Below are 23,249 nucleotides of genomic sequence, written 5' to 3' on the forward strand. Positions count from 1 at the left end.
ACTTCAGATTACATTTTTCTGACAGCAAGTAATAATTTATAATATATCATTATATATACACGACATAGCTACTGTACTAACAGGGTAGTACAATACTATACAGCAAGTATACGCATCAGATTTCTCAGTTTGACACCCTCGATCCCACAGTACAAGAGACAAGTGAGATGGCTTCACAAAAGACACACACACACACACACACACACACACACGTTGAGGCTAAATGATGACAGTGTGTGACATTTCTGGCGTTGTCAGCGAGTTGGCGGAAGGAGAAAAGGAAAGGGAGAAGAAGAAGAGGTCTTTAATGATTAAATTATCCCCTGACCTTGTCTTTGACAGGGGCAGGTCCCGCATTGCAATGACACGGCAATCTCTCTCTTTAACACACACACACACACACACACACACACACACAGTTCCCAAGTGACAAGCCCAATTATGACCCTGTCAGGCAACCTAACAGTCAGAGGAGTGTGTGTGTTAATACAATGAGTGCAAAGCTTATGGAGGAGAGGAAGTGGAAAAACAAATAACGAATATACTGAAATAAACCAAACTTCACACAAGAAGATAGATCTGCCAATTTCTGCACAAACAATCTGGAAATCTACATTTGTGCTTTTTTTGTCGTGCTTTTTTTATTTTTTTAAATCATCATTTGCTGTTACAACAAATTTTCCTTGAAAATATAGATAACCTACAGCAGATTTATCATCTTAAGAGAACTTTATTCATTCTTTTTTTTTAAAATTATGTCCCAGGACAAGAACGTTCATTGCAACTTGAATTTATTTTATAAAAAATAGGATAGGATACATTTTTAAAATACACCCCATTTTCTTTTTTCATCTATTATGTCAGTTAAACTTTTAACATCCACAGCTACGATATGGAATTCATGGACCGACTGAAAAGTTCAAAGTTAAACTAAACGGAGCATGTTTTTTGTTTTCAAGTGGAAGAAATACTTCGGTCCCTGCAGTCAGGTCAGCACTTTTCTCTTTGACTCACCTCCAGCTTCGCTCAGGGACCACAATGTTTTTGTGTGGACGTGTGGTGTTAAACTGTAAATATTCATAAACACCCATTTCAACAAAAGCCCACAGGTCCGACCGTGGTCCTAAGGCAAACTCTGTGTGTGTGTGTGTGTGTGTGTGTGTGTGTGTGTGTGTGTGTGTGTGTGTGGGTGTCTGGGTATAAGGGGCAGTGGTGGGCATCTGCTAATTTACATATCTCCCACGGTGCTTTGGGGCGAGAGCTGAGGGATGTAGGCCTCCATATGCATGAGGCACCCGTGTGTGTGTGTGTGTGTATGTATGTCTGCCAGTGTGTGTGATGCAGTGTTTTCCCCACAGCTGCCCATACACATCCACACTGTAGATGGTGTGATATGCTGCACATGTCATATTCATAGCATATGCCGCGCTGACCTCCAATAGTGCTACAGGCCTCCCTAAAACGCCAGTCAGGAGTTATGAGGCAAAATATGGAGAAATATGGAATATCAAATGATGGAGAAGACGAGCAGACTACGGGCTAATTGACTCACTTTCTGAAGCCCTGGATGAGGCTGTTGCGGAAACTGTTATGGTCCAACGGGGGGAAGGAGGGATCCGACACTGAAATGAAGACGGACAGAAAAACGATTACAGGCAAAGAAAGAGAAAAGCCTGAAACAACTTGTCTTCGTGTGGCCTGAGCAATGTGGTTTATGATGGGATTATATGCAGTGTTTCCCATTAACCACATAGACTGGGACAGCCCGCCATCTTTACCATGTGCTCATCCTATTGCCCATAAAGTTGTTACCATCCACAGAGACAGTAAGTGAATTCCCTGGCAAACGCTGATATGTGTTGTATGCAACGTTGAGCAGAAATGATTTTACTTCTATCTATTGAATTTTCAACAACATCCAGCATCACACGTTATTAAAACCTTCACTTCTGGGTACTTTCCAGGCATCTATTGTTTGGCCACAGTATAACTCAACCAGAAAAATCCTTGCTCAAAAAAGTAGTTCTGCAGTTTCTGGGATTCAAGCCGGTCGCTGAATGGCCTGTTTCAACTGCAAAAACCAAGAATTATAAAGTTCAGAAGATTTCCAGGGCTGCGCACAATTTTCATTATCGATAATTCTACAAATTCTTTCTTATATCTGGTATGAGGGGCCCTGGCCGGAAACTAATTGTGAAAGAATTCCAGTTCTAGTGTCCAAGGACACGACTTTGAATTACTTGTTCGGGAAAAAGTCTGAAAAGCCAAACGTGTTCAATTTAAAATGATTTATAACCGAAGCGAAGCTGTGAATTCTTTCAATTTATGAAGCTGAAAGCAGCAAAGGTCTGGAAATTCCTTGCTTGATAAACATTTTGAAGGAAGCTTTCTGTGTTTCTGGTGATACTGTATAGCAAGGAGAAGAATTTCCATCAGAAAAAAATAAATCCATAAAGGGACACTGAAATACATAAAGACGAAGGAGAGCAATGTATGTGGAAACCAAAGCTGGATGTTTGAGACTAAAACGAGATGAAAGACAGAAAACAAGAAGAATCATCCATTATTAAAGATACTTCTTGATCCCATCCCGCTGCCGGTTCAGGCACCTCTCGTTTCTCGCTCTTTACATATTCACACAGACTAATCTCTTAAAAGGCCTGATGAGCACAGACGGGTAAGAGGGGAAATGTAGGAAGGAAAGCTGAAAACTCTTCTGTGTGTGTTGACGCTGGCCCAATTAGCCCGCAGGCATAGCAGCGATTTTTATAATGATGGGAGCTTGAGATGCAGTGGTGTGTGTGTGTGTGTGTGTGTGTGTGTGTGTGTGTGTGTGTGTGTGTGTGTGTGTGTGTGTAGGCTTACATAGGGTGTAGAGTTTTGCCAAGTCGCTCATTGCCAAGGAGCGGACCTCTAAAGACAAGAAGTTGTCAGAGTCCAGAGAGATGCCAGCATCCTAAATGAAATAAATAGATAAAAATCACTATACTGACAAAAAATAAATACATTTAAAAAAACTTCACATTACATTCAAACACATTACCGTGATGGCCTGTCGAGCTGCCTCTGTGCTGGGGAAGACAGGGAGGATGTAGTTGGACAAAGTCTCAGAGTCCGGGGTCACGCCGAGTTCCTGCATCCCCTTCATCACCTCCATTACACCTACAACACACACACAAAGTCATTAATATCATCTTTCAGGGTTTCAAAAAGTTACATTTAGGACTTTAAGACCAGAATGAATTAAGTTAAAGACCTATGACACATATGATGGAATATCAAGAGTCCCAGAATTACTTGCAGCTCCTTTTTTATGACCTTGATTTAATCATAGATTAAAACATCGGTTTTCACTGACTAATCAAATAAACGTTTGGTCTCGCAAATGAGAATATTTTTGACATTTGGATAAATAGTCGCGTATGAGATTAGTTTCCTACATTTTATAAATTTAAACCTTGATGTTTTGGCAGCACTTTGCTCCATTCACTTTCATGCACAGGCCTGGAGCTGTGAACCCACTGTTAAAATATGGCTCTAAGAAATGAGCTGGCACATACTTTCTGTCACTCCTTCAGTTCACACACACACACAAAATGCTAATGGACACCCCTCTCTCTACCTTGGACTGCTGGATACATGCACACAAACACGCACTCGGCCTGAAGTGGACTCTTGCACCATCACCCTGCACTCTAGCAGAGCCCTGAGGTCCTGCCCCAGGGAAGGGGGCCAAAACAGCCACATGCATATGGAACAGTCGCTTACACACACTCAAAATGCCCGCAAGTGTGTGTGTGTGTGTGTGTATATTTGGGAGTGTGGGCACATATGGAGAAGGCACTGCAGCACTTTGCATATGTCTGGGAGCGTGCCCACGAAGGACATCGGCCTAAATGAGCGCATGCACGCATCCCTGTACGTGCACTCATTCTTACCGTGTGTTGCTATGCGGGTTTAGGACCAAAATATCAATATATCTAGATGTTATATAAGACTGCATCCAAGGTACCAATACACCTTGCTCCCATGTGGACTTCAGTAAACTCCCATAAAGTGCCTCCTTGAGTTCACACACCACCAAGAGCTGGGTGTATTTGCTTTCCATGCAGGTTCTGAAACACACATGCACGCACACATATATACAGCTCTGTGTTTCTGCGTCCTCCTGGGACGTATGTGTTCACCTGGCAGTCTCTCTCTTCAGCTGAATAAAAGATGAGGCCGAGGCTTTTATATGCCATTAAAACTTGCGGCTGGGGGGGGGGCGGGGGTGCATTATGCCAGGTAGGGCTACCTGAACCACTACATCCATCCATATCACTCTATCATCTGCCCCTCTCACTATCCATCTACCCTGCTTTCAAGAAAAAGTCAACAGGCGATCTTCCCCTTTCTTCTCAATGGAGGATCCATCCGGTCTGCGGTCCATTCTAAACCCTAATCGCTTTCATCCTGGCCTGTTTTTATGAAAGAAGAGAGGGAGCACCTGCTTTCCTCCTGAATAATCCATAATCAATTTCACGGTGAGTCAGACAGACAGAAAACAAGTGAATGGAGAGCTGGACGTATAAATGCATACGCCTGCGCTTTCCGGCCTCAGCACGTGAGCTTTCCTGATAATCAGCACTTTTCTGTTGTCCAACAAGCATGTTTGTGTGTTGTTGTGTTTTTTGCAAGTCAAGTCTGCGAGCAAGAGCTTTTAACCCTTTCAACCCCAGAGTGCTTTGCTCAGTTGTCCACTCCCTTTATTTACAGGCCTGTGGCAAACGTTGCTACATGACTTGGGTAAGCAGTTATAAATCAGGCTACAAAGAAAGGCCGTCTGTGTGCCTGTGAGTGGTACTGTTCACTGAAACAGCAAGTTTTACATCGGCCACTTTCATGTCTCTGTGGTCCACTCCTTAATGCAGATCAGCCTGACACATACTGCTTCCTGATGAATAAACAAACCAAACAACGGACAGGGTTGAAAACATAACCTCCCTGGTAAAAAAGGATTCCTGGATCCAATCATTTATACCAATCAACTGCAAAATTAAATGGATTCCCCCTTTATGGGTCATGCCCAACCCCTCCACAATATTCATAGAAATCAGTTCAGTAATTTTTTCTGTTGACTGACAAACAAACAGACAAACGCAGATGAAAACAAAACCTTTTTGGCAGAGGTTAATATTATGTAGTGTCATTTGCACACTTCTCATTCCGAGTCTTCTCTCCATATTCGTTACATGCCAGCAACCCTTATTTTTTCTACTTCCCCCTGTCTGATCAATTTAAATAAAGATTGGGGACAGAGGAGAACTGAGAAGAGTGGAGGCCTCTCCAGGTTGGTCAGCACAAAGTCTGACATACCATCCGGGCAAGAAAGTATCAAAGCAGTGAGTTAAGCATGGCAGTGGTCACAAGATATCATCATCAGACTCATGTCTTCAGGTTAACTGTCACACACGAGAAGTGAGGACGGAGGAAAGAGAGGAAAAGAGGAGTGGAGTGAGCCGGCCGCTGTCATCTCCTCCCATCCTTGGACATGAGTACCTGTCACTTCTCCTTCTCTTTCTCCCCCGACACCATCCTTCTCTCCATCGCTCCGTGTCGCTGACTCTCTAAAGGTAGAGTTTGTCGGCTGTGAGGCGATGACGAGTTGTTTTATGAAAACAGAAGCGAGAGCAAGAAAATGTCCATTTTATGGGGCAAGAAAAGCTGTGATGTCATCCTCACTTTTTTTTTTTCTTCCTTTTTCATCTTGGCAAATCAAAATTAGCAGGTTTGAATGTTTAAACGTGGCAAAACCTGCTCAAAAAGGGCGTTTGACTCCTTTCCCATTGTCACTAGAGGTGTTTATTTCCTCTGGTGCATCACGTGCAACGTCAGGAACTCGCCGACAACTGAGGCGCTCTCTCCCCTCGACAACTTGGAAAATTCCCATCACTGCCGATGGCAGCGAATTAAAACCTGCGTCTACTGCAGAGTCGTTTGACACGGGAGTGAATGACGATTGTACCCATTCCCATTGCAGACAAAAGCCAGATATTAGTGGATTTTTGGACCAGTGGAAAAGAGGCTTTAGACAGAGAGGGATGCATTAAAGAAAAAGTGAAACGGATCAAATTAAATAAATATGGTGAGGAGCGAAGAAGGAAAGCAGAGTCGACAAGGAGGCCTTTACATCTCTCATCACCTAACACACACGAGCCTAAAAACACTCCCTTCCTGTGAGAGTCTCCCTTCCCTTTTTTTTTTTCTTGCGCCGCCATGTCAGAAGGGATAAGAACGTGTTACATCGCGAGAGCTGACAAGCGGTGACTTGCTGGCGGCAGGTGGGAAGTTTGGCCCAGCATATGCTTCTGCTAAACCCGCCAAATCCACACCTCATCAAAATGCAAGGGGAGTTTTTATCCCTCCCCCCCATACCTCTCCTCCAATTCCAAGGCTCTGGCCTCTCTGCCCGCTAGTGACACCTGTGGACAAAAAGTGACACGGCGCTTAATATTTCATGGGCCGTGCACAGTGGGGCGCGTAATCCAAAGTGAATTCCCTCAGAGCGCTTGCATTTACATGAAATCAAGTCACTCTGCATCAGTCACATCACCTGCACTGCCCCCGACCTCCCCCCGCACACAATATATACACACACACCCACACACACACACACACCTCCAGCAGCCAATGAGTATAGAAAGCAGGAAGGAGAAGGAGAAAAAGAGGCTGCATCATTCATGAGGGTTAAGGCTAACACCATCGGAAGCGAAGCGAGTGTGTAAACGAAAGAGAAGTTTCTCCACTTTCCTTCCTTCCGTTCTTTTTCCCCCCCACACTGTGATAACTAAATGGAATCCATCTAATGCGTTTGTGTGGCTTTGAGACGGAGGATTTAAAGTCTGGGTGTGGGTCTCGGTGTTTGTGTGGCTGTGCAAGTTTAAACTCGTGTCTCATCGTCTTCTTCATGACAGGCACTGAGGCATCTCACTATTCAAACGGAGAATCTGTCTCAACCGCACAGAGAAGTCAATCTGCAGCGTCGCCACACTCGTCTCACCAGCTTCTCCCCCCCCTGCCAGCTCAAATGCTGTCAATTAGCTGACAGGAGGAAAATACATCATTTATTAATCTCCCTAAAAAACCCCAAAGAGAGAGTCGGAGCTCAGAATAAATAAAGCACTTAAAAGCCCAGACGCTGCTGAAGACATTTGACAGGGTACATTCGCTAATGAGTTGTGAATTCTGACAAGTCTCCCGAATGCAGACCATCGGCCACTCACACGATTTCTACCACAAGCACGTCACTTACAAAATTTCCCCAAAAAATAACCATTTGCTTTAGCAGAGATGAAAAGTGGGAACAAAAGTATTCCCCTTAACTTCACCTGCTGGGACATTAAAATGTTCTTAAGTGGCAGAAGAAGAAAAAAAAAAAAACCGCGGTGAAGAAAGTAAAAAGCTCAATGTCCCGTTGAATTCAGATTCAACACATCAAAAACAAGTCAGTTTAATTTATTGTTTCACTAATTTGGCCTGAGTTTAATTTAATACAACGAGGTTGAAAACCGGTTGAAAAACAGGAGCAAATATAGTAACTTCTATCCATACATGTGACACGCTGCTTACCAAGATTCCCAAGTCTTACAGGAACCGCTAGACACAAACATGGGAGTAGTTTAAACAGGTTTAACACAGACCAGTTGCATGTTGGGAAATTAATATTGAGGAGAGACCCTTATTGGAAAAGGAGAACTGGAGTGAGGGACAGTAGAAGATGTGAACTAAAACAAGATTTGGTTTGATAAAAAAAGATTTGAAGTAAGCTACTGGAGCAAAATGACCTCGGACCCCTCAGCCTCTGGCATGTATGTGCTCTCATGTATGTGTCTATGTGGAGAGCCCCCCCCCCAGTCGTCCTAACGAGAAGGCTTAGCTGCCCCCGCCACAGGTCACCACATCAACCATCCATACATGATGTGCACCACTTTCTTCTTTCGGCAGCCTCTGCAAAGTTGGTACACTGGCGGCTTTTGGGGACATTTACTGTTTAAAATTCCATGGATGACAGTGGTGCATTATGGACAATTCATTTATTCTGAGTAGAAGAAGTTGCTATCATCATTTCATTCACAGGTGACAAGTGTTTGCCGATCATGAGGAGAAATAGGAAATATGACATTCGTGTCTGAGCGCACTTTCTGAAAGTCTGTCTTTTTGGTGCAGAGCTCGTCTGTCGTGAGTGGCTGATGTTGAGACTTCTTCTAAACTTGGTGATCTATTCCTAGATCTCTCCAGAGAGACTCGGATGTGTGTGTGTATTTCGGAGTAAGTGTGTATGTACGTGTTTGTTTCATCTCTTCCGGCCTCAACTTTCTCACTCGGGGATCAGGCTTCTTTGCCCTCGACTGCCCCGGCTCAGTGAAATCTGTCCCAGCTGGACCACTCTGTGAGACATTAATATTTGAGGGAAACACTCCTTTAAAAGCCCTTTCTGATACAGAGGACAGAGAAAGTCATGAACCCCTCTGCACGGAAAAAACAACACACGTTCATAAACAGCTAATATCATACCCCCCCCCCAAAAAAACTCTCTCCGTGTCAGACTGGATGCTAAAACAGCTTGTGTACATGTTTCCTTCACTGTCATTTAGATTCAGATTTCTCCAAGCTACTTCTATCCAAAAAGATGCATAATTCAATTATTATAAGGTTTGAAGAAGGAACTTTACACAAATCAGGCAAAGCTTCAGTAGAGGAGTGAAGATTAAAAACAACAGCATAGGTCTTGTCGCATATCCTGTTACAACTCCCAGACATCCAGTGACATGTTCAGGTTTAAACAATCTCAGCATTAAAGCTACAGAATCATATACAAAAATGCAAGATGTAAATTAAGTCAGTGTTTGTGTGTGTTTCTGTACCAGCTGGGTTGTTGTCCTTCAAATTCTGACTGAGGAGAGGGCAGAAGTAGTGTGGCCTTAAGGGTAAGCCTTGCTCCTTCAATATCTTCATCAGCTCAAAAGACAAATCTGGAAAAAAAAACAAAAAAGCAAAACACTGATTTAATATAATTTGCAGCGAAACATCTGTCAAGAGGTTAATGCATTAATGTTGCATTCAAAATACAGTATATCCAATGTTGGGGCTGTGTGATATGACAAAAACCTCATATCCCAATAAAGGTGATTTCATATTGTTATTTGTTACTCGTACCTTTTCTTAACTATGTAAATTGGGACCATGTCTTTGCAGATGTTATCTTGAAGTGGGCAGTATCTCCTATGGCTCTTGCAATGACTGAGTTTGGGATTTGTTTCACTCAACTCTACTTTTGTGCTTCTCATCCGTAGACCCTCTTGACATGATTCTCGAGTAGGGGGTTAAAGAGGGTCAATATCTACTAGCTACTATCTTCTGTTCTGATTTACTCTGTTCTTTATTTGTGTCTATTTCATGCAAATTTATGGTCTATATACATATTGGAAGGAGGTGCCATCCAAATGACAAAAAATTTGATTTGTGCCACAATGAAACTGCAACAGAGAATCATGTGAAAAACAAGTTTTTCTTACGTCACATGATATATAATTGTTATATCGCACAGCCCTGTTAATAAATAGCTATTGATATTGTTGTGTGTACAGAAATATAGCATAAACACTAAACTTTATAAAAAGAGAAATGTCTCTCTCCAACACAAGTGATGAAAGTAAATGAAAGCATGTGCCGTACCAGTCTTCTTGGCCTCCAGAGCACATTGCAAAGAGAAGGTGAGTGGGGCAGAGTGACGCTTCGTCTCCTGGAGCTCTTCACAGTAACCTGTGAGCTTCTCCAATGACTGTAGCACACACACACACACACACACAGAGAAATAAAAAATTTACCTAAACATCAAAATTTATACTCAACATACATTTCAAGTGTTACAATGAATGCTTAAAGTCAAACGCTGTGCTAGGGAGAAGTGAGATAACTTTTTTTATCTACCGTGTTCATGTTGACACAGTGTCTGAGGAAGAAGTTGCCCAGGTTCGGGGAATCGGTGGCGAAATTATCCGGCTCCAGTGAGGAGAAACTCTTCAGGATGTTAAAAGCCGTTTCTTCCTGGCCCTGCGTGATCAGGCTCAGACACAGATTCATAGCATCTACAATAAAAACAAAGGGACAATCTTCTCAGCCTCATATCACTTTTAATACGACTGTTAATACAGCTGATTAGCTAGTTTTAAAAAAAAGTGCTGAAGAAAACATGAAGAGTACGTGTGCATGTGTACCTGGCACATAACCCCTCTCGTGCCTCAAGCGCTCAACCATGTCTGGGATGTGCTGCTGGTGTCCGGACTTGGCCAAAGTGAAGATGACCTGCATGATGTCCCTGTCCATCAGACTGCAGTCTGCACTCTCTGCCTCCTCCATGGTCTGACAAAGACAGACAGGAGTGTGAGGAGTGTTTTAAGAGGCAGAGGAATAGAAAAGGGAGGAAAAGGAAAAATAAAACACAGAGGGGCGTTCATTCATCAGATACGAACATACACAGGTGCAAAATGTTCAGCTGTATTGTTTTGAAACCACACTCACCTTTTTCAGACTTTCCAGGTCTCCCTTTTCGGCATAAGCGGTAAGCAGTGATAAATAAGTGTCAGGACCTGGTTCAATTCCCGCTCCGCGCATCACAGGCAGGATGTTCTTAGCACTCTCGATGTCACTGCACAGCGATAAAAAGATGACAGCTTGTTAAAATCTAATTACTCCAGCACAACACTTATTATGTCCCATTAAATATCATAGTGACACTCACCCTGCACGAGCGTGGCCGTTCACCAGAGAGTTGAAAACCGCCTCAGTGATCGGCAAATCTTTGGTCTTCATGAAACCCAGTATGGTGCTGAGGAGGCAGAGAAGACATGGGGAATGGGGAAAAGACAGGAATGTAGAAATATAATATCTTCTGCTTAAAAAGACTAAAATATATACATAATATACTGTATTTAACAAAATACAAGCATATCACATATTAAGTTCTGCAAACTGTGTCCCATCAGAACATGAACTCTATTGGCTGGTTGCTCACCTGGCTCCCTCGATATCCCCATTCTGGCAATAGGCTGCTATGAGTCTCTGGTAGGTAACCTAGGAAACAAACAGAACGACCAGAATCACAACCTGGGGATTGTATGTCTCCACCAACCAGTTTACATCCAGGTTTGTCTGGACTCATATTATATGTGATGCAGACCCTAAAAAGATTTAGATTTAGATTTTTATCAATGGTGCTTGATAGTTTTTCTTCCATCTTGCAGTACTTACTCTGTTGGGCTGGACACTAGCTGCTTCCATCTTGGCCAGGAAGTCAGTGGGAGAGAACTTGAACTCATTCTGCAGGTAAACCTTCAGCAGGGCGTTGTAGTGACTAACATCAAACTGTGCACCTGGGGAGGGGAAGGCAAAAATCTGTCAACCCAGTCACAGTTTACTACGATGAGCCAAAGACTTCTACTCTCATAACCATGATTAAATACTTGATGATATGACGATTAAGTTGTTGCCATTGGTGTCACTTACCCAACTCATGCAGCTTCTCCCACACCCGGTGTGCCAGCACGGTGCGTTCCTCCAGAGGCACCTCTGGCAGCAGCGACCCACAGCTACGCAGCAGCAACAACGCCTGGTTACCACTGGGATAACCTTTAAACCGACAGGAACAGAGGATGAGGATGGATGGAGAGAGAGAAAGAGAAAGACAGGACTGTATATTCCTGATATCACACAGCTAGCTACACTTTCTGGGATAATCAGCATAGTTTGGTTTGGTTGGTTTGTTTGTTTCTCACAATAATCTAATGTCCATCAGCACCTACTGAGCTGGGTTATAACTAATAATGGTCTACACCTTCATCTGACATCCTGTCTGTTGTTCGACCTGCCTACCTGTCCTGCAGATGTCATGGAAGATGCGGAGCAGCAGCGTCTTGGTGATGCGGCCGGTCCTCCTCACGGAGCTGTCGAGCTTGGCCAGAGCCCAGTCGAACTGCTGCGCCTGCTTGGACCGCACCGAAACACTGGCCTCGTCCTTGTTGTCTGTAGCCACGGCATAGCCACGCAGACACCCCGCCGAATACGGCCACACGTGACTGTAGACGGGATTCACAGAGTGACATAGTGAAGGAGATGGAGGGAGTTTTAGAGCAGAGAGGGATGTAGGTGTGTGAGGGGGAGGAGAAAAGATTGAGCAGTTTATTAGGTACAAGAAGCTCAAACTAATGCAGCCCAATACAACAGCCCTGCAATAACTCCTACCTTCATCGAAGGTTAAAATGTTTAGTTTGTGTTAAAAGTGCTGATGCAACTGATGAACATGCCAGATTTTTGTCATCACTGTCCACGAGTTGTAATTACAAACACTGAAGTTTTGTCAGCTTCCACACAAACTGAGTATTATGGCTTCATGTAGTAAGAATTTCTTGTGACCCTGGTGTATAAGGATGCATTCATTTCCGCTGGATTTGACTTATAACCCACTAGGCGTAGATACACATGGATGCACAGTAGCTTCACCATTCGAAATGCTGCTTCAGGTTTAATCAGGAGCTGTGACCTTGAGTTAAAAATGCTCCTAGAGAGAAAACCACACCAGGACTCAAACCTCTTCATCATCAAGACGCCTGCAATCCTCTACTGACACTTACAGATTTAAAGCTGATCACTGGATTTGATGAGAACATCCTCTGTAGCTGCAGCCTGACAGAATGAATGAATGGCTGTACCTCAAAGATGAGCCTCTTGCTAAGAGTTAGCATGTCATTTAAACCAAGGGTAGGCGCATAGACATGAGAGGCTGCCCACAGCTACACCAATAAATAAGTTCATGAACATGGTGTAAGATATGAAGTTTAAAGAATGAGTGGACACACATACATAACCTCTGATCATCACCTTATGTAAAGGATGAGGCCATGTTTATTTCCAGCTAAAGCTAAGCAGTGCTAGTGGGAAACTCAGTCTGACATGATGCTACACGTGTCAGAGCAGTGCGTGTGATTCTACAGGTTAAACCACAGTAAACATGAGTGAAGCTGGACTGTCATTGAGCCTCAATGACAGTCCAGCTTCACATGTGGCTAGCTGCGGCTAGCAGGCTGCGTGATACCTGATGGAGACGCTGTCCGACCCGGGCCGGCTGAGACGGGAACACGCTGCGGTTCTGCTGCCGCACAGAGCCCCGCTGTACAGGCGGCCGAGCGGCGGCCCGGTTCTGTTCGTCCCCGCGACGTGGAGCAAGCCCGAAGGCGAGAGTCTGAGTAGCCGGGCTGATCTCAAGAGGGCAGCCATGTTTTCCTGTAGCAGCGTGTGGAAGGGCATCCGCACCACGTGACCGGCCACAACAAGTAGCGCGAGAACAGCGGCTGAGCGCGTGAGGGTTCCTTTCATCCTTCCACGAGGTTTGTTGTGTTTTTATTTATTTATTATCAACAAGAGAAATGTTAAAGAGACTTTAAACTGTTCCTGGATCTGCACCGAAATTGTGATCGTACAAAAAATAAACTGTAATTAATTCCATTTCATAATTCTTCATTCCAAAGTATAAGACTTAATTAATCCCGAAGGAAATTAATTGTGCCAGGTTACAGTAACACAATATATGATAGAGTACAGAGAATGAAACATGAGTATATAGTCTAAAGAATATTAGAAAATAAAATTAAAAGTATAGAATATTATATCTGAAAATAAAAATGTAGTGTATACGGAAATAAAAAAAAAAAAATCAGGAAATTTATTGTGTATCTGTTTTGTTTGTGAAACCATTCAAACCATAATTCTTTTTTATAGTGGTGCGGGCATTTTCACTTTTGTTGAAATAAGGATTGGTGAGGACACGCAGCAAATGGTCAGATTGAAACAGAACCTGCTGCTACATATATACAAATATATTTATCTATTAAGAACAGACCAGAAATTATGTTTCAGAGGTTGAATTTCACAGTGAGAATTTAATTTATTTCATTACAATACAAACAACATTTTCAACAAATTAGCTCAGTTCTTTAATCAACTCTCTATTTCCTTTCTTCTTCCCTTTCTTCAAGTTCTCCTCAACTACAGCCTTTGATTTCTCCAGGCTGCTCCTTGCGCTCTCTCTTTTACCGTGTTCATTCCATGACTCGACAGCCAGTCTTTGAATCTGGGATGCATTGTCCAACACCCAGGCTTGAAAGAATTCACACTTCTTGCTTGCCAGGAAGTACTTCTGCCTCCTTGCACCTTCCTCTCCCTCTTTAGAAAGGGCAGATCTGGCCTTGGAGAGAACTGAGCGAAGCTGACTCAAAGCTGCCAGACAGTATCCTGTAGCATCTCTTCTGTCTCTGCCAGTCATGATGTGAGCAACAGCTTCCACTGCCCTAGTCGGGGCCAGTGGATCCTCCTTGTCCAGGTACCCTCCACCCAGAATTAGAGTTTCTCCGCATCCTAAGGCCTCTTGGAGAGAGTTGAACACCCTGTTAGAGTTCAGGGCCTCTGACAGAGTCAGGATCATGTCACAAAACTCAAACATCAGTGAATCAGTGTCACCGTTTAGGAAGCACAGGCTGAAAGTGTAGCCATAAAGTGCATTGGCCAAACCATAGCATACCAGGGGAGATGGATTTGCACATAAAGAGCTCAACTTTGGAATTTTTGCAGAAACTGGAGGCACAGTGGGAACTGTTGAACTTCCCTTGTTCTTGCTTGTATTCGTCCCTTTAATCTTTTTCAACTTTGTAGCTTTTTTGCCCTGTTTGTGAGCTACTTCATGTGACTCCTTGACTTTATTACAAACATCCTGTTCCTCCACTGTTGCTGAATTTTCGCTTTCCAATTTGCCCACTTCCTCCACCAGTGCTCTCCCTCCTCCGTCATGCTCCTCCCACCATGGTCTCCACAGGGGAACGAGCTTGCTAAGAGCTCCAGACTTCATCATGTCCATAAACATGTCTTTCTCTTTGCCGTTGAGAATTTCCCACAGCTCCTCTTCTGAGAGTTTGTCCAAATCCATCCCAGAGAGTCGTTCCGCCAGGTCCAGCTCCCCTCCTTCACTTTCAGCATCCTCATCTAAGTCTCCAGGCAGCAGCTCTCCATCTCCAATCTCTCCAAGTTTTCTCAAAATAGCCTCAATCTCGGTGGCACTCCCCTCTCCAGACTGTTGGAGCTCTGCTAACCTGGACAAGAGCTCCACAACCTGTACTTTCTCTGCTACCGCTTCTTCCCCGTCATCTGACACGATACCTGCTTCTTTTAACAAACCTTCCATCCCCCCATCATTTTTTTCTGCCTTTTGTCTGAGGCCCACAAGAATCTCCTGCATTTTCTTTCTCTGCTCGCCTTCTGTTTTCCCCATATCCTTCAGTTCCTCGAGAACAGACTGCTTGTAAAATGCCTCAGAGCAGACAGAGTGATCTGGGCTCTGGTAGCAAGCCAAGCCACAATAACGCAGGTTACACCGAGGACAGGTGTAGCAAGAGGGTTTACATTTACACAACATGCACATAGCATTCATCCCAGCGTAACTCCCATCCTCTGTAGACTCCTCTCCCTCTGCCTTGGCTGGAACGAGAAACTCCTCTGGTCCAGAGTCAGCTCCTCTGGCCGGGAGCAGAATCCCATCTCTGGCCACTCCCTCGGGCTCTGCGTCAGTCCAGTCCTCCTTCGGGCCGATGTCCGTCAGGAGACTCCTCACAGACGGAGGAAGTCTCCGTCTAATTATTGGATTCATTGGTGGTTGAATTGGGCCAAAGAATGATGGTGGAGCAAAGGAAGAGAACGGTCTGAAGCAGGTCACCTAAGAAGCAAACAAATAATAAGTTATTATATATTAAACTTATGATATTGACATTTGAAGATAACACTGAAGTCACCTTCTGATTTGGTGTTTCAGGGGAAAATGGCAACACAGAGGGACAGATTTTCCATTTATTAAAATGGTATTGACAGTTTTTGTTGATGTATTTTTTAAAAACCTTTTCATCCTGATAACATTGGAGCAGGTCTAGATAACATTTGCATATTTGTGAAACCTTTATGTTATTTGTGAACAATAATTGTATTTTATTACAATACACTTATATCTTTACTATATTTTAATCTTCACCTGTATTTTAGACTTAATACTTTGTGTTTAACTGTTCTGTATTTTACTCTACTTTATATTGTTCTGTAATCTTGGAGCAAACTGGCACAAGAATTTCCTTCGGGATTAATAAAGTCTTATTTTATCAGGTTGAGATGCTAACGTTAGCACAACACAACGCGTTAAAGTTAAAATTTAAGCCGATTTAAAACCATGTTAAGGTTCGTATGAAGGTTTAAAACGCAACGTTCAACGTGGTCGATACAACCACGTGTCCTCGTTGTTACTGTAAAATCTGAAACTAATGAGAAAAACTCACTTGGTCAACAGCAGCAACGTCTCATGTCCGCCGGCCCAAACAAGGTCGCCTACCGATGACGTGACACTGACTTCTTCTTCTGTGAGAATTTCCTGCAGCTCACAACCACGTTCTTACACTACTGCCACCTTCAGGTTTTATTCGTCCTCTTGAGTTCCATTCATTAAAACCGTTTTTTTTCCAGTTCAGACTAAAAACTACATGAAAATTACCTTTATGTTAAAATTTACTTTTATTTCCTGTAACATGTGTCATCATTTGCTCTAATATGGATGGAATCAATTCCTTTGTTTGAGTGATTCTTTTGCAAATGTGTCTTATTACCTTAGAAACCTGACAGTGCTGGGACCTACGTGAATGAGGCATTTTACCATTGCCACAGACTCATTCAAATTATATAATATTTTGCAATCATGCATGTGACAACTCATTTATATAATATTCCCGGGCAATAAGACATGGCAACCTGCATGCAAATGTGTAACAATAACTATTATGTAAACTTGTTCATATTCAAATTAATACATTAATACAATTCAAATTATCTTACATCTTGTACAATTGATAAGTTTGATAAAGGTACGTCAGGAACAAACCAAGTGACATTAATACAACTCGTCTGATCAGTATGAAAACACTGTGTTGCAACTTTTTCCCCTTTTCTTTTCCATACAGGTTCATTGGTCATTTCTTAAATGTTTGTTTCTGTTATTTCATCCATTGATTTGTCTGGAAACCTGAAACAGCTTAAAGCTTCACTGGCCAATAAACTGAAAATGTTCTCAGTGTGAACAGCTGATCAGCTGATTTAACAAACTGTCATATTTGTATGAGGCCCAACCGGTGGCTCCACCCACATGTCTAAATGGTTTGTTTACTCCAAATAAAGATTCCCAATCAGAGGTTATCTGTAGGTTTCCCTGGAAACTAAATAATGAAAAGCTACGATGTTATTTAGGCTCAAGCTTCTTTGTTTTAGAGCAGCAGCCAGTCAGATTCGAATGACTCATCACAAGCATTTATGCATGTAACTACATTACTGTCCCTCCATCTAACTCTCTGTCAGTCTGTGTGTGCAACATGCACGTCTGTCTATTTGTGTGTCTTTCTGGCTGTGCTGTGTCTACATCTCCCATGGGGCTGTTTGCTATGAGGTGATTGTCTCCTGCAGGGGGTCAAGCATGGTAAAGGTCATGCAGGTGGGGAGTTGTCAGATGGCTGTCCACCCCTCACTGGGCCGAGGGGCTCCCGTGCCGCCTGTCGGAGCCTGTGGGGAAAGGGGGGTCCAAGGTCGGCGTGTGCCATGCTGTCTTGGCCCCGCCCCTGGCTGCCGTGCCAGCAGTCCTGGGTGGGCTGCTGCCTCCTCGTGTCACTTTTATTTCTCCCTGGCATGTCCTGTGACACGTCAGTAGCCCCAACACTAAATCCACCAGCTACTGACTGTTGGACTGATGACGTGTCGTAACACAGGATCTCATCCAGGTTAGGAAGCCTTGCAAAAGCTTCTTGTCCCCTTGGCACGAGTCGAGGTACAGGTTTGGCATTTGGCAAAGACACACACACACATGCACACAAACACACACACACACAGACATGTTTGTACTTCTATCTTAGTGAGGACACTCATTGTAATAATACATTCCCTATGCCTAACCCTAACCCTAAAACCAAGTCTTAACCCTCAAACAGCCCTTTAAAAATGTGCGGACCGGTCAAAATGTCCACACTTTCCAAAAGTGTCCTCACACTGAAGGGTCTATGCTTAAAATGGTCCTCACAAAGATATACGTACAGCTCTGCCTTTTGGGCATGTCCAACCCTGGCATGTCTGGAGCTGTCTGCGTTACAGCAGTAGGGTGTAGCGTGTAGCGTGTAGCGTGTGTGTGTGTGTGTGTGTGTGTGTGTGTGTGTGTGTGTGTGTGTGTGTGTGTGTGTGTGTGTGTGTGTGTGTGTGTGTGTGTGTGTCCACAGTAAGAGAGAGTAGACCTATGTTGATGTAGACTGTTCTGTCACCTGTCAGCTCAAAAGAATCTGGCATTATAGGCCCCAAAAGGGAGACTGAGCGAGTGTGTGTGTGTGTGTGTGTGTGTGTGTGTGTGTGTGTGTGTGTGTGTGCGTGTGTGTGTGTGTGTGTGCGTGTGTGTGTGTGTGTGTTTGGAATCATAACCATAATAATGAGATTATTAGAACGAATTTGAAGCAAAGTGGCTCAGAACAGAATAAAATAATGATTGTGGGTTGACGACCGACGTCTGTGAGTCAGTGTGTTTTGTGTTGGATGGTGAAACACACAAAGCTCTTAACTTCAACCTGACATAACAACAACGTCTTCCTTCTTCCTCGACTTCTCCTCCGCCTCCCGTCTTTCCCCCATATACCTTTTTTATGAATGAACCCAAGAATATAGGCTCATCTCCTCCAACATGAAAGCATCAATGTACTGCTTCAATAATTCATCTCCAGGATCTATTATTTACTTTTTATATTCACCTCCTCACAGGAAGGCTTTGCCTCTCCCCCATAAACCTCCTCTTCCTCTTCCTCCTCCTCCTCCTCCTCCTCCTCCCTTTTCCTTCCCCCAGTCTTCCTTTAATTGACAACCTTTGCCAGGTCACTCAATTCATATAAACAAATCCCTGTTTCCTGTGCTGCTCCTTGATCCGCTTCGACAAGTAGACTCTCCCTCTGAGTGTGTTCATGTGTGTGTGTGCTGGGTGCAGTGCAGCGTGTGATGTGCTAAAACACAGGTAGATGGAGCGCTACCCTCTCAGTGACCTAAAGCGGCTGTTGACAGCAGTGACAGTGGAAACAAGCAGAAAGACGAAAAAAGAAACCTGGCAGTGCTCGACAAGTCAACTTTCTCCCTCTGCCTCTCTGTTTCTGGACAGAAGTAGAGGGTGCCATGTATCACAGCAGCCGACACCAGTATTTACTGATATTCGTGTCATTTTTTACACCACTGATTTCATGATCTGTTATTTTGGCAAACCCAGACTTTAGACTTTTTCCAGTGCTACATCTCTCACACTTCTCTTTTTCACTCTCCCAATGCTAAAGTAAGTGTTACTCTGATAATATAAAGGCTCCACACAGCTGTTTAGGGTGTTTTTATGATGAAATCCGATTTATAACTTATGTTGAAAATCACATTTCTGATTTGGAGGATCTGTTTGTGTGTAATTCATAATGTTATTACTACCGAACTGGGACACGCTTCAAGAATAATCTTTTTTCTTCTTGCTAAATAGAGATTAAACTAAATATATCTTATTCATAACACCATTTTGCACGTACACAAACAGAATAAAAAGGGACATTATAAAGAACTTCAATTTAAACGTTAAGAATAAATAAAATATGAAACAATTGCCGATTTTTTACTATAGTGAACTAAAGTGCTTACAAGATTTCAGATGGGACAAAAAGACTTTCAAACCCCCTTAACATGTAGTGACCGGTCCTTATAAGATAATCTGTAAAACATTGTTAAAAACCACAGAAGTTTATTTTGAATCAAGTTTTTAAAGATATCAAACACGTCAGTCTGAATTTAGGGGATTTTCTACAAATCGTGAATATGACTCTTAAGACATTTGAGAATATTTCCAGTCAATCCAGATGTGCAGACATGAGAAACTGATGCAGTGTAACCATATACTTTAACTGTGATGAGGTGGTGGAACAATTTATAGGTTAAACATGATCAAAATATCAGCATTCGTCTGTCTAACGTGTTTGTTTCTGTCTGTGTCTTCTCACGACTTGAGGAAAAGCTTGAGAGAGACTTCCCTGTTTCTCCGTCTGTTCCCCTTCTCCTTCGCCTTCTCCATCACACCATTCCCGCAGGAGCGAACCTGAGCCTGAGTGTGTGTCGGTGTATCACCCACCTCCATCTGTCTAACCTCCGGCCCCGCCTCCCTGCATCCCCACGAGAGGGAGCAGCGGATCAAGAAGAGGGGAGGCCTGGAAGAAGGAGTGAGGGAGCAAAGAGAGAAGTGTGTGTGTGTCCCAGAGGATTGGTCTCTGTCTGTCTGAATCAGGAAGTGAGAATGTGACGGCAGGGGAGACAGAGCAGAGACATCCTTTCAGTGTGTGTGTGTGTGTGTGTGTGTGTGTGTGTGTGTGTGTGTGTGTGTGTGTGTGTGTGTGTGTGTGTGTGTGTGTGTGTGTGTGTGTGTGGACCTTGTTGTGCTGAGGTGTCATATGTGAAGATCACAGCTTCACGCTGGTGGCAACCAGGGATGACGCTCTAAATCACTGAAATGCCAGAGACAACTGTGCTGTGATATGTTGTGTGTGCATGTGTTTGTGTGAGCGTGTGCATGGATGTGTGTGTTTGTGTGCGTGTGTGTGCATGTGTGTGTCTTGTGGGACTTTCAGTGGAGATTAATACATTTTAGAGTCTTAAAGCGAAAATGTTATCAAGTATGTCACCTTGGATAAAAAGAGAGTGACATTGTCCCCACCAGACGCTGATGTACACAAACATACACACACTCACAAACAGACACACACACACACACACTCACACTCACTCTCTCTATCTCTCATTCAGCTGAGCTCAAATACCCCTTCATTGAAACAAGCTCCCACGAATGTGTTCATTTGAATTGATTTGGGTTTTATTTTTAACGCCAATATTTTTCATCGATCATCTTTACCACTTATCCTTTGAGGATTGTGGTTGGGGGGGGGGGGGACCAATCCCAGGTGACATTGGATGAGTGGGGGTGCACGTCACCAGTGTATCACAGGGCCAACACACAGAGACCACCAACCATTCACACTCACACCTACAGAGTCTCCAATGGACACAACCTGCATGTGTTGGGACTGTAGGAGGTCGGAGGCTGAACCAAGCACAAGAACATTCAAACTGGTCCCGGTCGGCCGACAGGTTCAAACCCAGTAGTTGCTTTCACCAGTTGTGTAGGAGACCAACTCTTTGCTTTCTATTAAAACCATAATCTATTTAATCTGTTTATCCTTCACTGTTAATCCAGAAGAACTTCTATATATAAGAGAAAGTGCTGTAAATAAATAAAGCTAAAGTTAAAACACATATTTGATGGTATTTATGTATAATTCTTTAACGAGGTCCAAGTCTCCGGCAGCATTCACATTTCCACATCATACGCACACATACAAACACACCTAACAACATTACACACACACACGCTCTCTCTCTCTCTGAGGATGAATAATTACACAGACACACAGGGCTGTCTCTCTGTTGCCCCTCACATGTGAAGCTACATGAATGTAGGCCAACTCACTGTCGGCTTCACTTCCCTCTCAGTGCAGTCAAAACAACACACTATCCATTGTCCCCTCCTGTTTATCAACCTCTATCCATCTCTTGTTACCTTCCATCCGTCTTTGACTCTCTCTTTCTCGAGGTGTGAGTCATGTGAGGATTTGTCGAGCGGATCAACAAAACAACTGCTCCTGTGATCAGGCAGCGCACGATCTCACACGGTGACGCTGAGACAGTCACATCCACATCATTATATTCGTATGAGCAGGGAGAACCCTTCATGCTCCAACACCTACGTGCCTTCGCCGCATGCCATCTCCCGTGCCTGATGTGGGTTCGAACTAATTTGCTGCATGTGTGTGTGTGTGGGTGTGATCTGCTCTGTCTTGACAGATCACGCTTGGCACATGTAATAATAATAATATGTTTATCAAAATAGTGTTCCACACACTGCAGCATGTGAGGCAGACAAGGAAAAAACTAGGAGTTAGTGTTAAGAAAAGCCTTTCTGTTTTAAATCTTTACTAAAATCGGAATTTGCACTATTTTAATCATCATTTTCAACATAACACTATTCATATAACAAACTAGTGATTCAGATTTCAACCATTTTCGTCAGTGAACCTAAATGGACCAACTATAACTACAACTACTGTCTGTTATTTGTTTATTGGTCAGCAGGATGTCGCTCAAACTACAAAACAGACTTCCATGAAACTCGATAGAGAGATGGGACCTGGCTCACAAAAAAACACCATACATTTTGTCCGGATAAAGGGGAAAATCCAGGAATCCAGAAATTAAATTTTCCTTAATATTGAAAGAAATTTAGCTTTTTGGAATATTTTCATCAGGGAATAATTATTGGATCTTCGTGAAAAACAAATCTGGCATATTTAGGGAAGTGAATCCATCACTGTGTGAAAGTTGGTGCAACTTGATTGAATTCAAGGGGCCTTGGCAGACATTCAAGTTCATTGTTGATTTGAACGAAATGTATTTTATTGGGAAGGACCTCTGACTTACTGTATAACAATAGTTACATATGAAATGATTCAGTTGTATTAGAGCCATATTTCATGGCCTCATGACATCTTTATTGCTTTTTACCAACGTCACTTAATAACGTGTCATAACAAATAACAGTGAAATACAGGCACAATATCCCAGTAGTTCAAAGCATGATTGGACAGGAGAAATAGTTGCACAGGACGGATCACACACACTGAACAAAGGATACTTGCATGTTGCACGTGCATGTTTACCTGAGGCAAGACAAGGCGACACAACAGAGGAACTCTCTCAAATATTAAGAAGGGACAGGGGAGCACTTGGCATTTTGGGGCATTCACATAATCACACACTCTCACTGTGTTAGCGTTAGCCGGAAAAGGTTGTGTGTTAGTGTGTTTGACAGCGCTCCGACCCTGGCTGTGATGTTGACATTAGTGGACCAGGACACATCACCTCTGCTTTGGGAAAAGGCCTACGGTGAGGCTGCCCTCACACAGCGAGGGGCCGCATGTGTGTGTGTGTGTGTGTGTGTGTGTGTGTGTGTGTGTGTGTGTGTGTGTGTGTGTGAAAAT

General features: G+C 43.3%; 2 protein-coding genes across 2 annotated transcripts in view; both read right to left on the minus strand.

The window, feature by feature from the left end:
- lrpprc (leucine-rich pentatricopeptide repeat containing) overlaps positions 1–13,363 on the minus strand; it is a 49,324-nt gene extending 35,961 nt beyond the window's left edge. Inside the window, exons 1-14 of the mRNA XM_035172956.2 lie at positions 13,133–13,363; positions 11,914–12,116; positions 11,548–11,670; positions 11,293–11,414; positions 11,057–11,115; positions 10,784–10,870; positions 10,564–10,690; positions 10,260–10,404; positions 9,973–10,130; positions 9,718–9,823; positions 8,907–9,014; positions 3,044–3,162; positions 2,866–2,956; positions 1,553–1,622 (exon numbers count right to left, since the gene is read on the minus strand). Of these exons, the coding sequence (XP_035028847.2) occupies positions 1,553–1,622; positions 2,866–2,956; positions 3,044–3,162; positions 8,907–9,014; positions 9,718–9,823; positions 9,973–10,130; positions 10,260–10,404; positions 10,564–10,690; positions 10,784–10,870; positions 11,057–11,115; positions 11,293–11,414; positions 11,548–11,670; positions 11,914–12,116; positions 13,133–13,344 (1,730 nt within the window). The 5' untranslated portion in view covers positions 13,345–13,363. The remainder of the gene's footprint in view (positions 1–1,552; positions 1,623–2,865; positions 2,957–3,043; positions 3,163–8,906; positions 9,015–9,717; positions 9,824–9,972; positions 10,131–10,259; positions 10,405–10,563; positions 10,691–10,783; positions 10,871–11,056; positions 11,116–11,292; positions 11,415–11,547; positions 11,671–11,913; positions 12,117–13,132) is intronic.
- Positions 13,364–13,956: 593 nt separating this feature from the next.
- Positions 13,957–16,507, minus strand: znhit2 (zinc finger, HIT-type containing 2). Its single transcript, XM_035173397.2, has 2 exons — positions 16,407–16,507; positions 13,957–15,799 (listed from the first exon to the last, which is right to left on the minus strand). The coding sequence occupies exon 2, from the start codon at positions 15,731–15,733 to the stop codon at positions 14,018–14,020; it is 1,716 nt and encodes a 571-aa protein (XP_035029288.2). The 5' UTR covers positions 15,734–15,799; positions 16,407–16,507; the 3' UTR covers positions 13,957–14,017.
- Positions 16,508–23,249: the final 6,742 nt, after the last annotated feature.

Source organism: Hippoglossus stenolepis, chromosome 12 (genome assembly GCF_022539355.2).
Source record: "Hippoglossus stenolepis isolate QCI-W04-F060 chromosome 12, HSTE1.2, whole genome shotgun sequence".
Lineage (NCBI taxonomy): Eukaryota > Metazoa > Chordata > Actinopteri > Pleuronectiformes > Pleuronectidae > Hippoglossus > Hippoglossus stenolepis.

What these genes read in the sequence shown, in the direction of transcription:
- znhit2 (XM_035173397.2), bottom strand. Translation starts at nt 15,733, where the DNA reads ATGAATCCAATAATTAGACGGAGACTTCCTCCGTCTGTGAGGAGTCTC.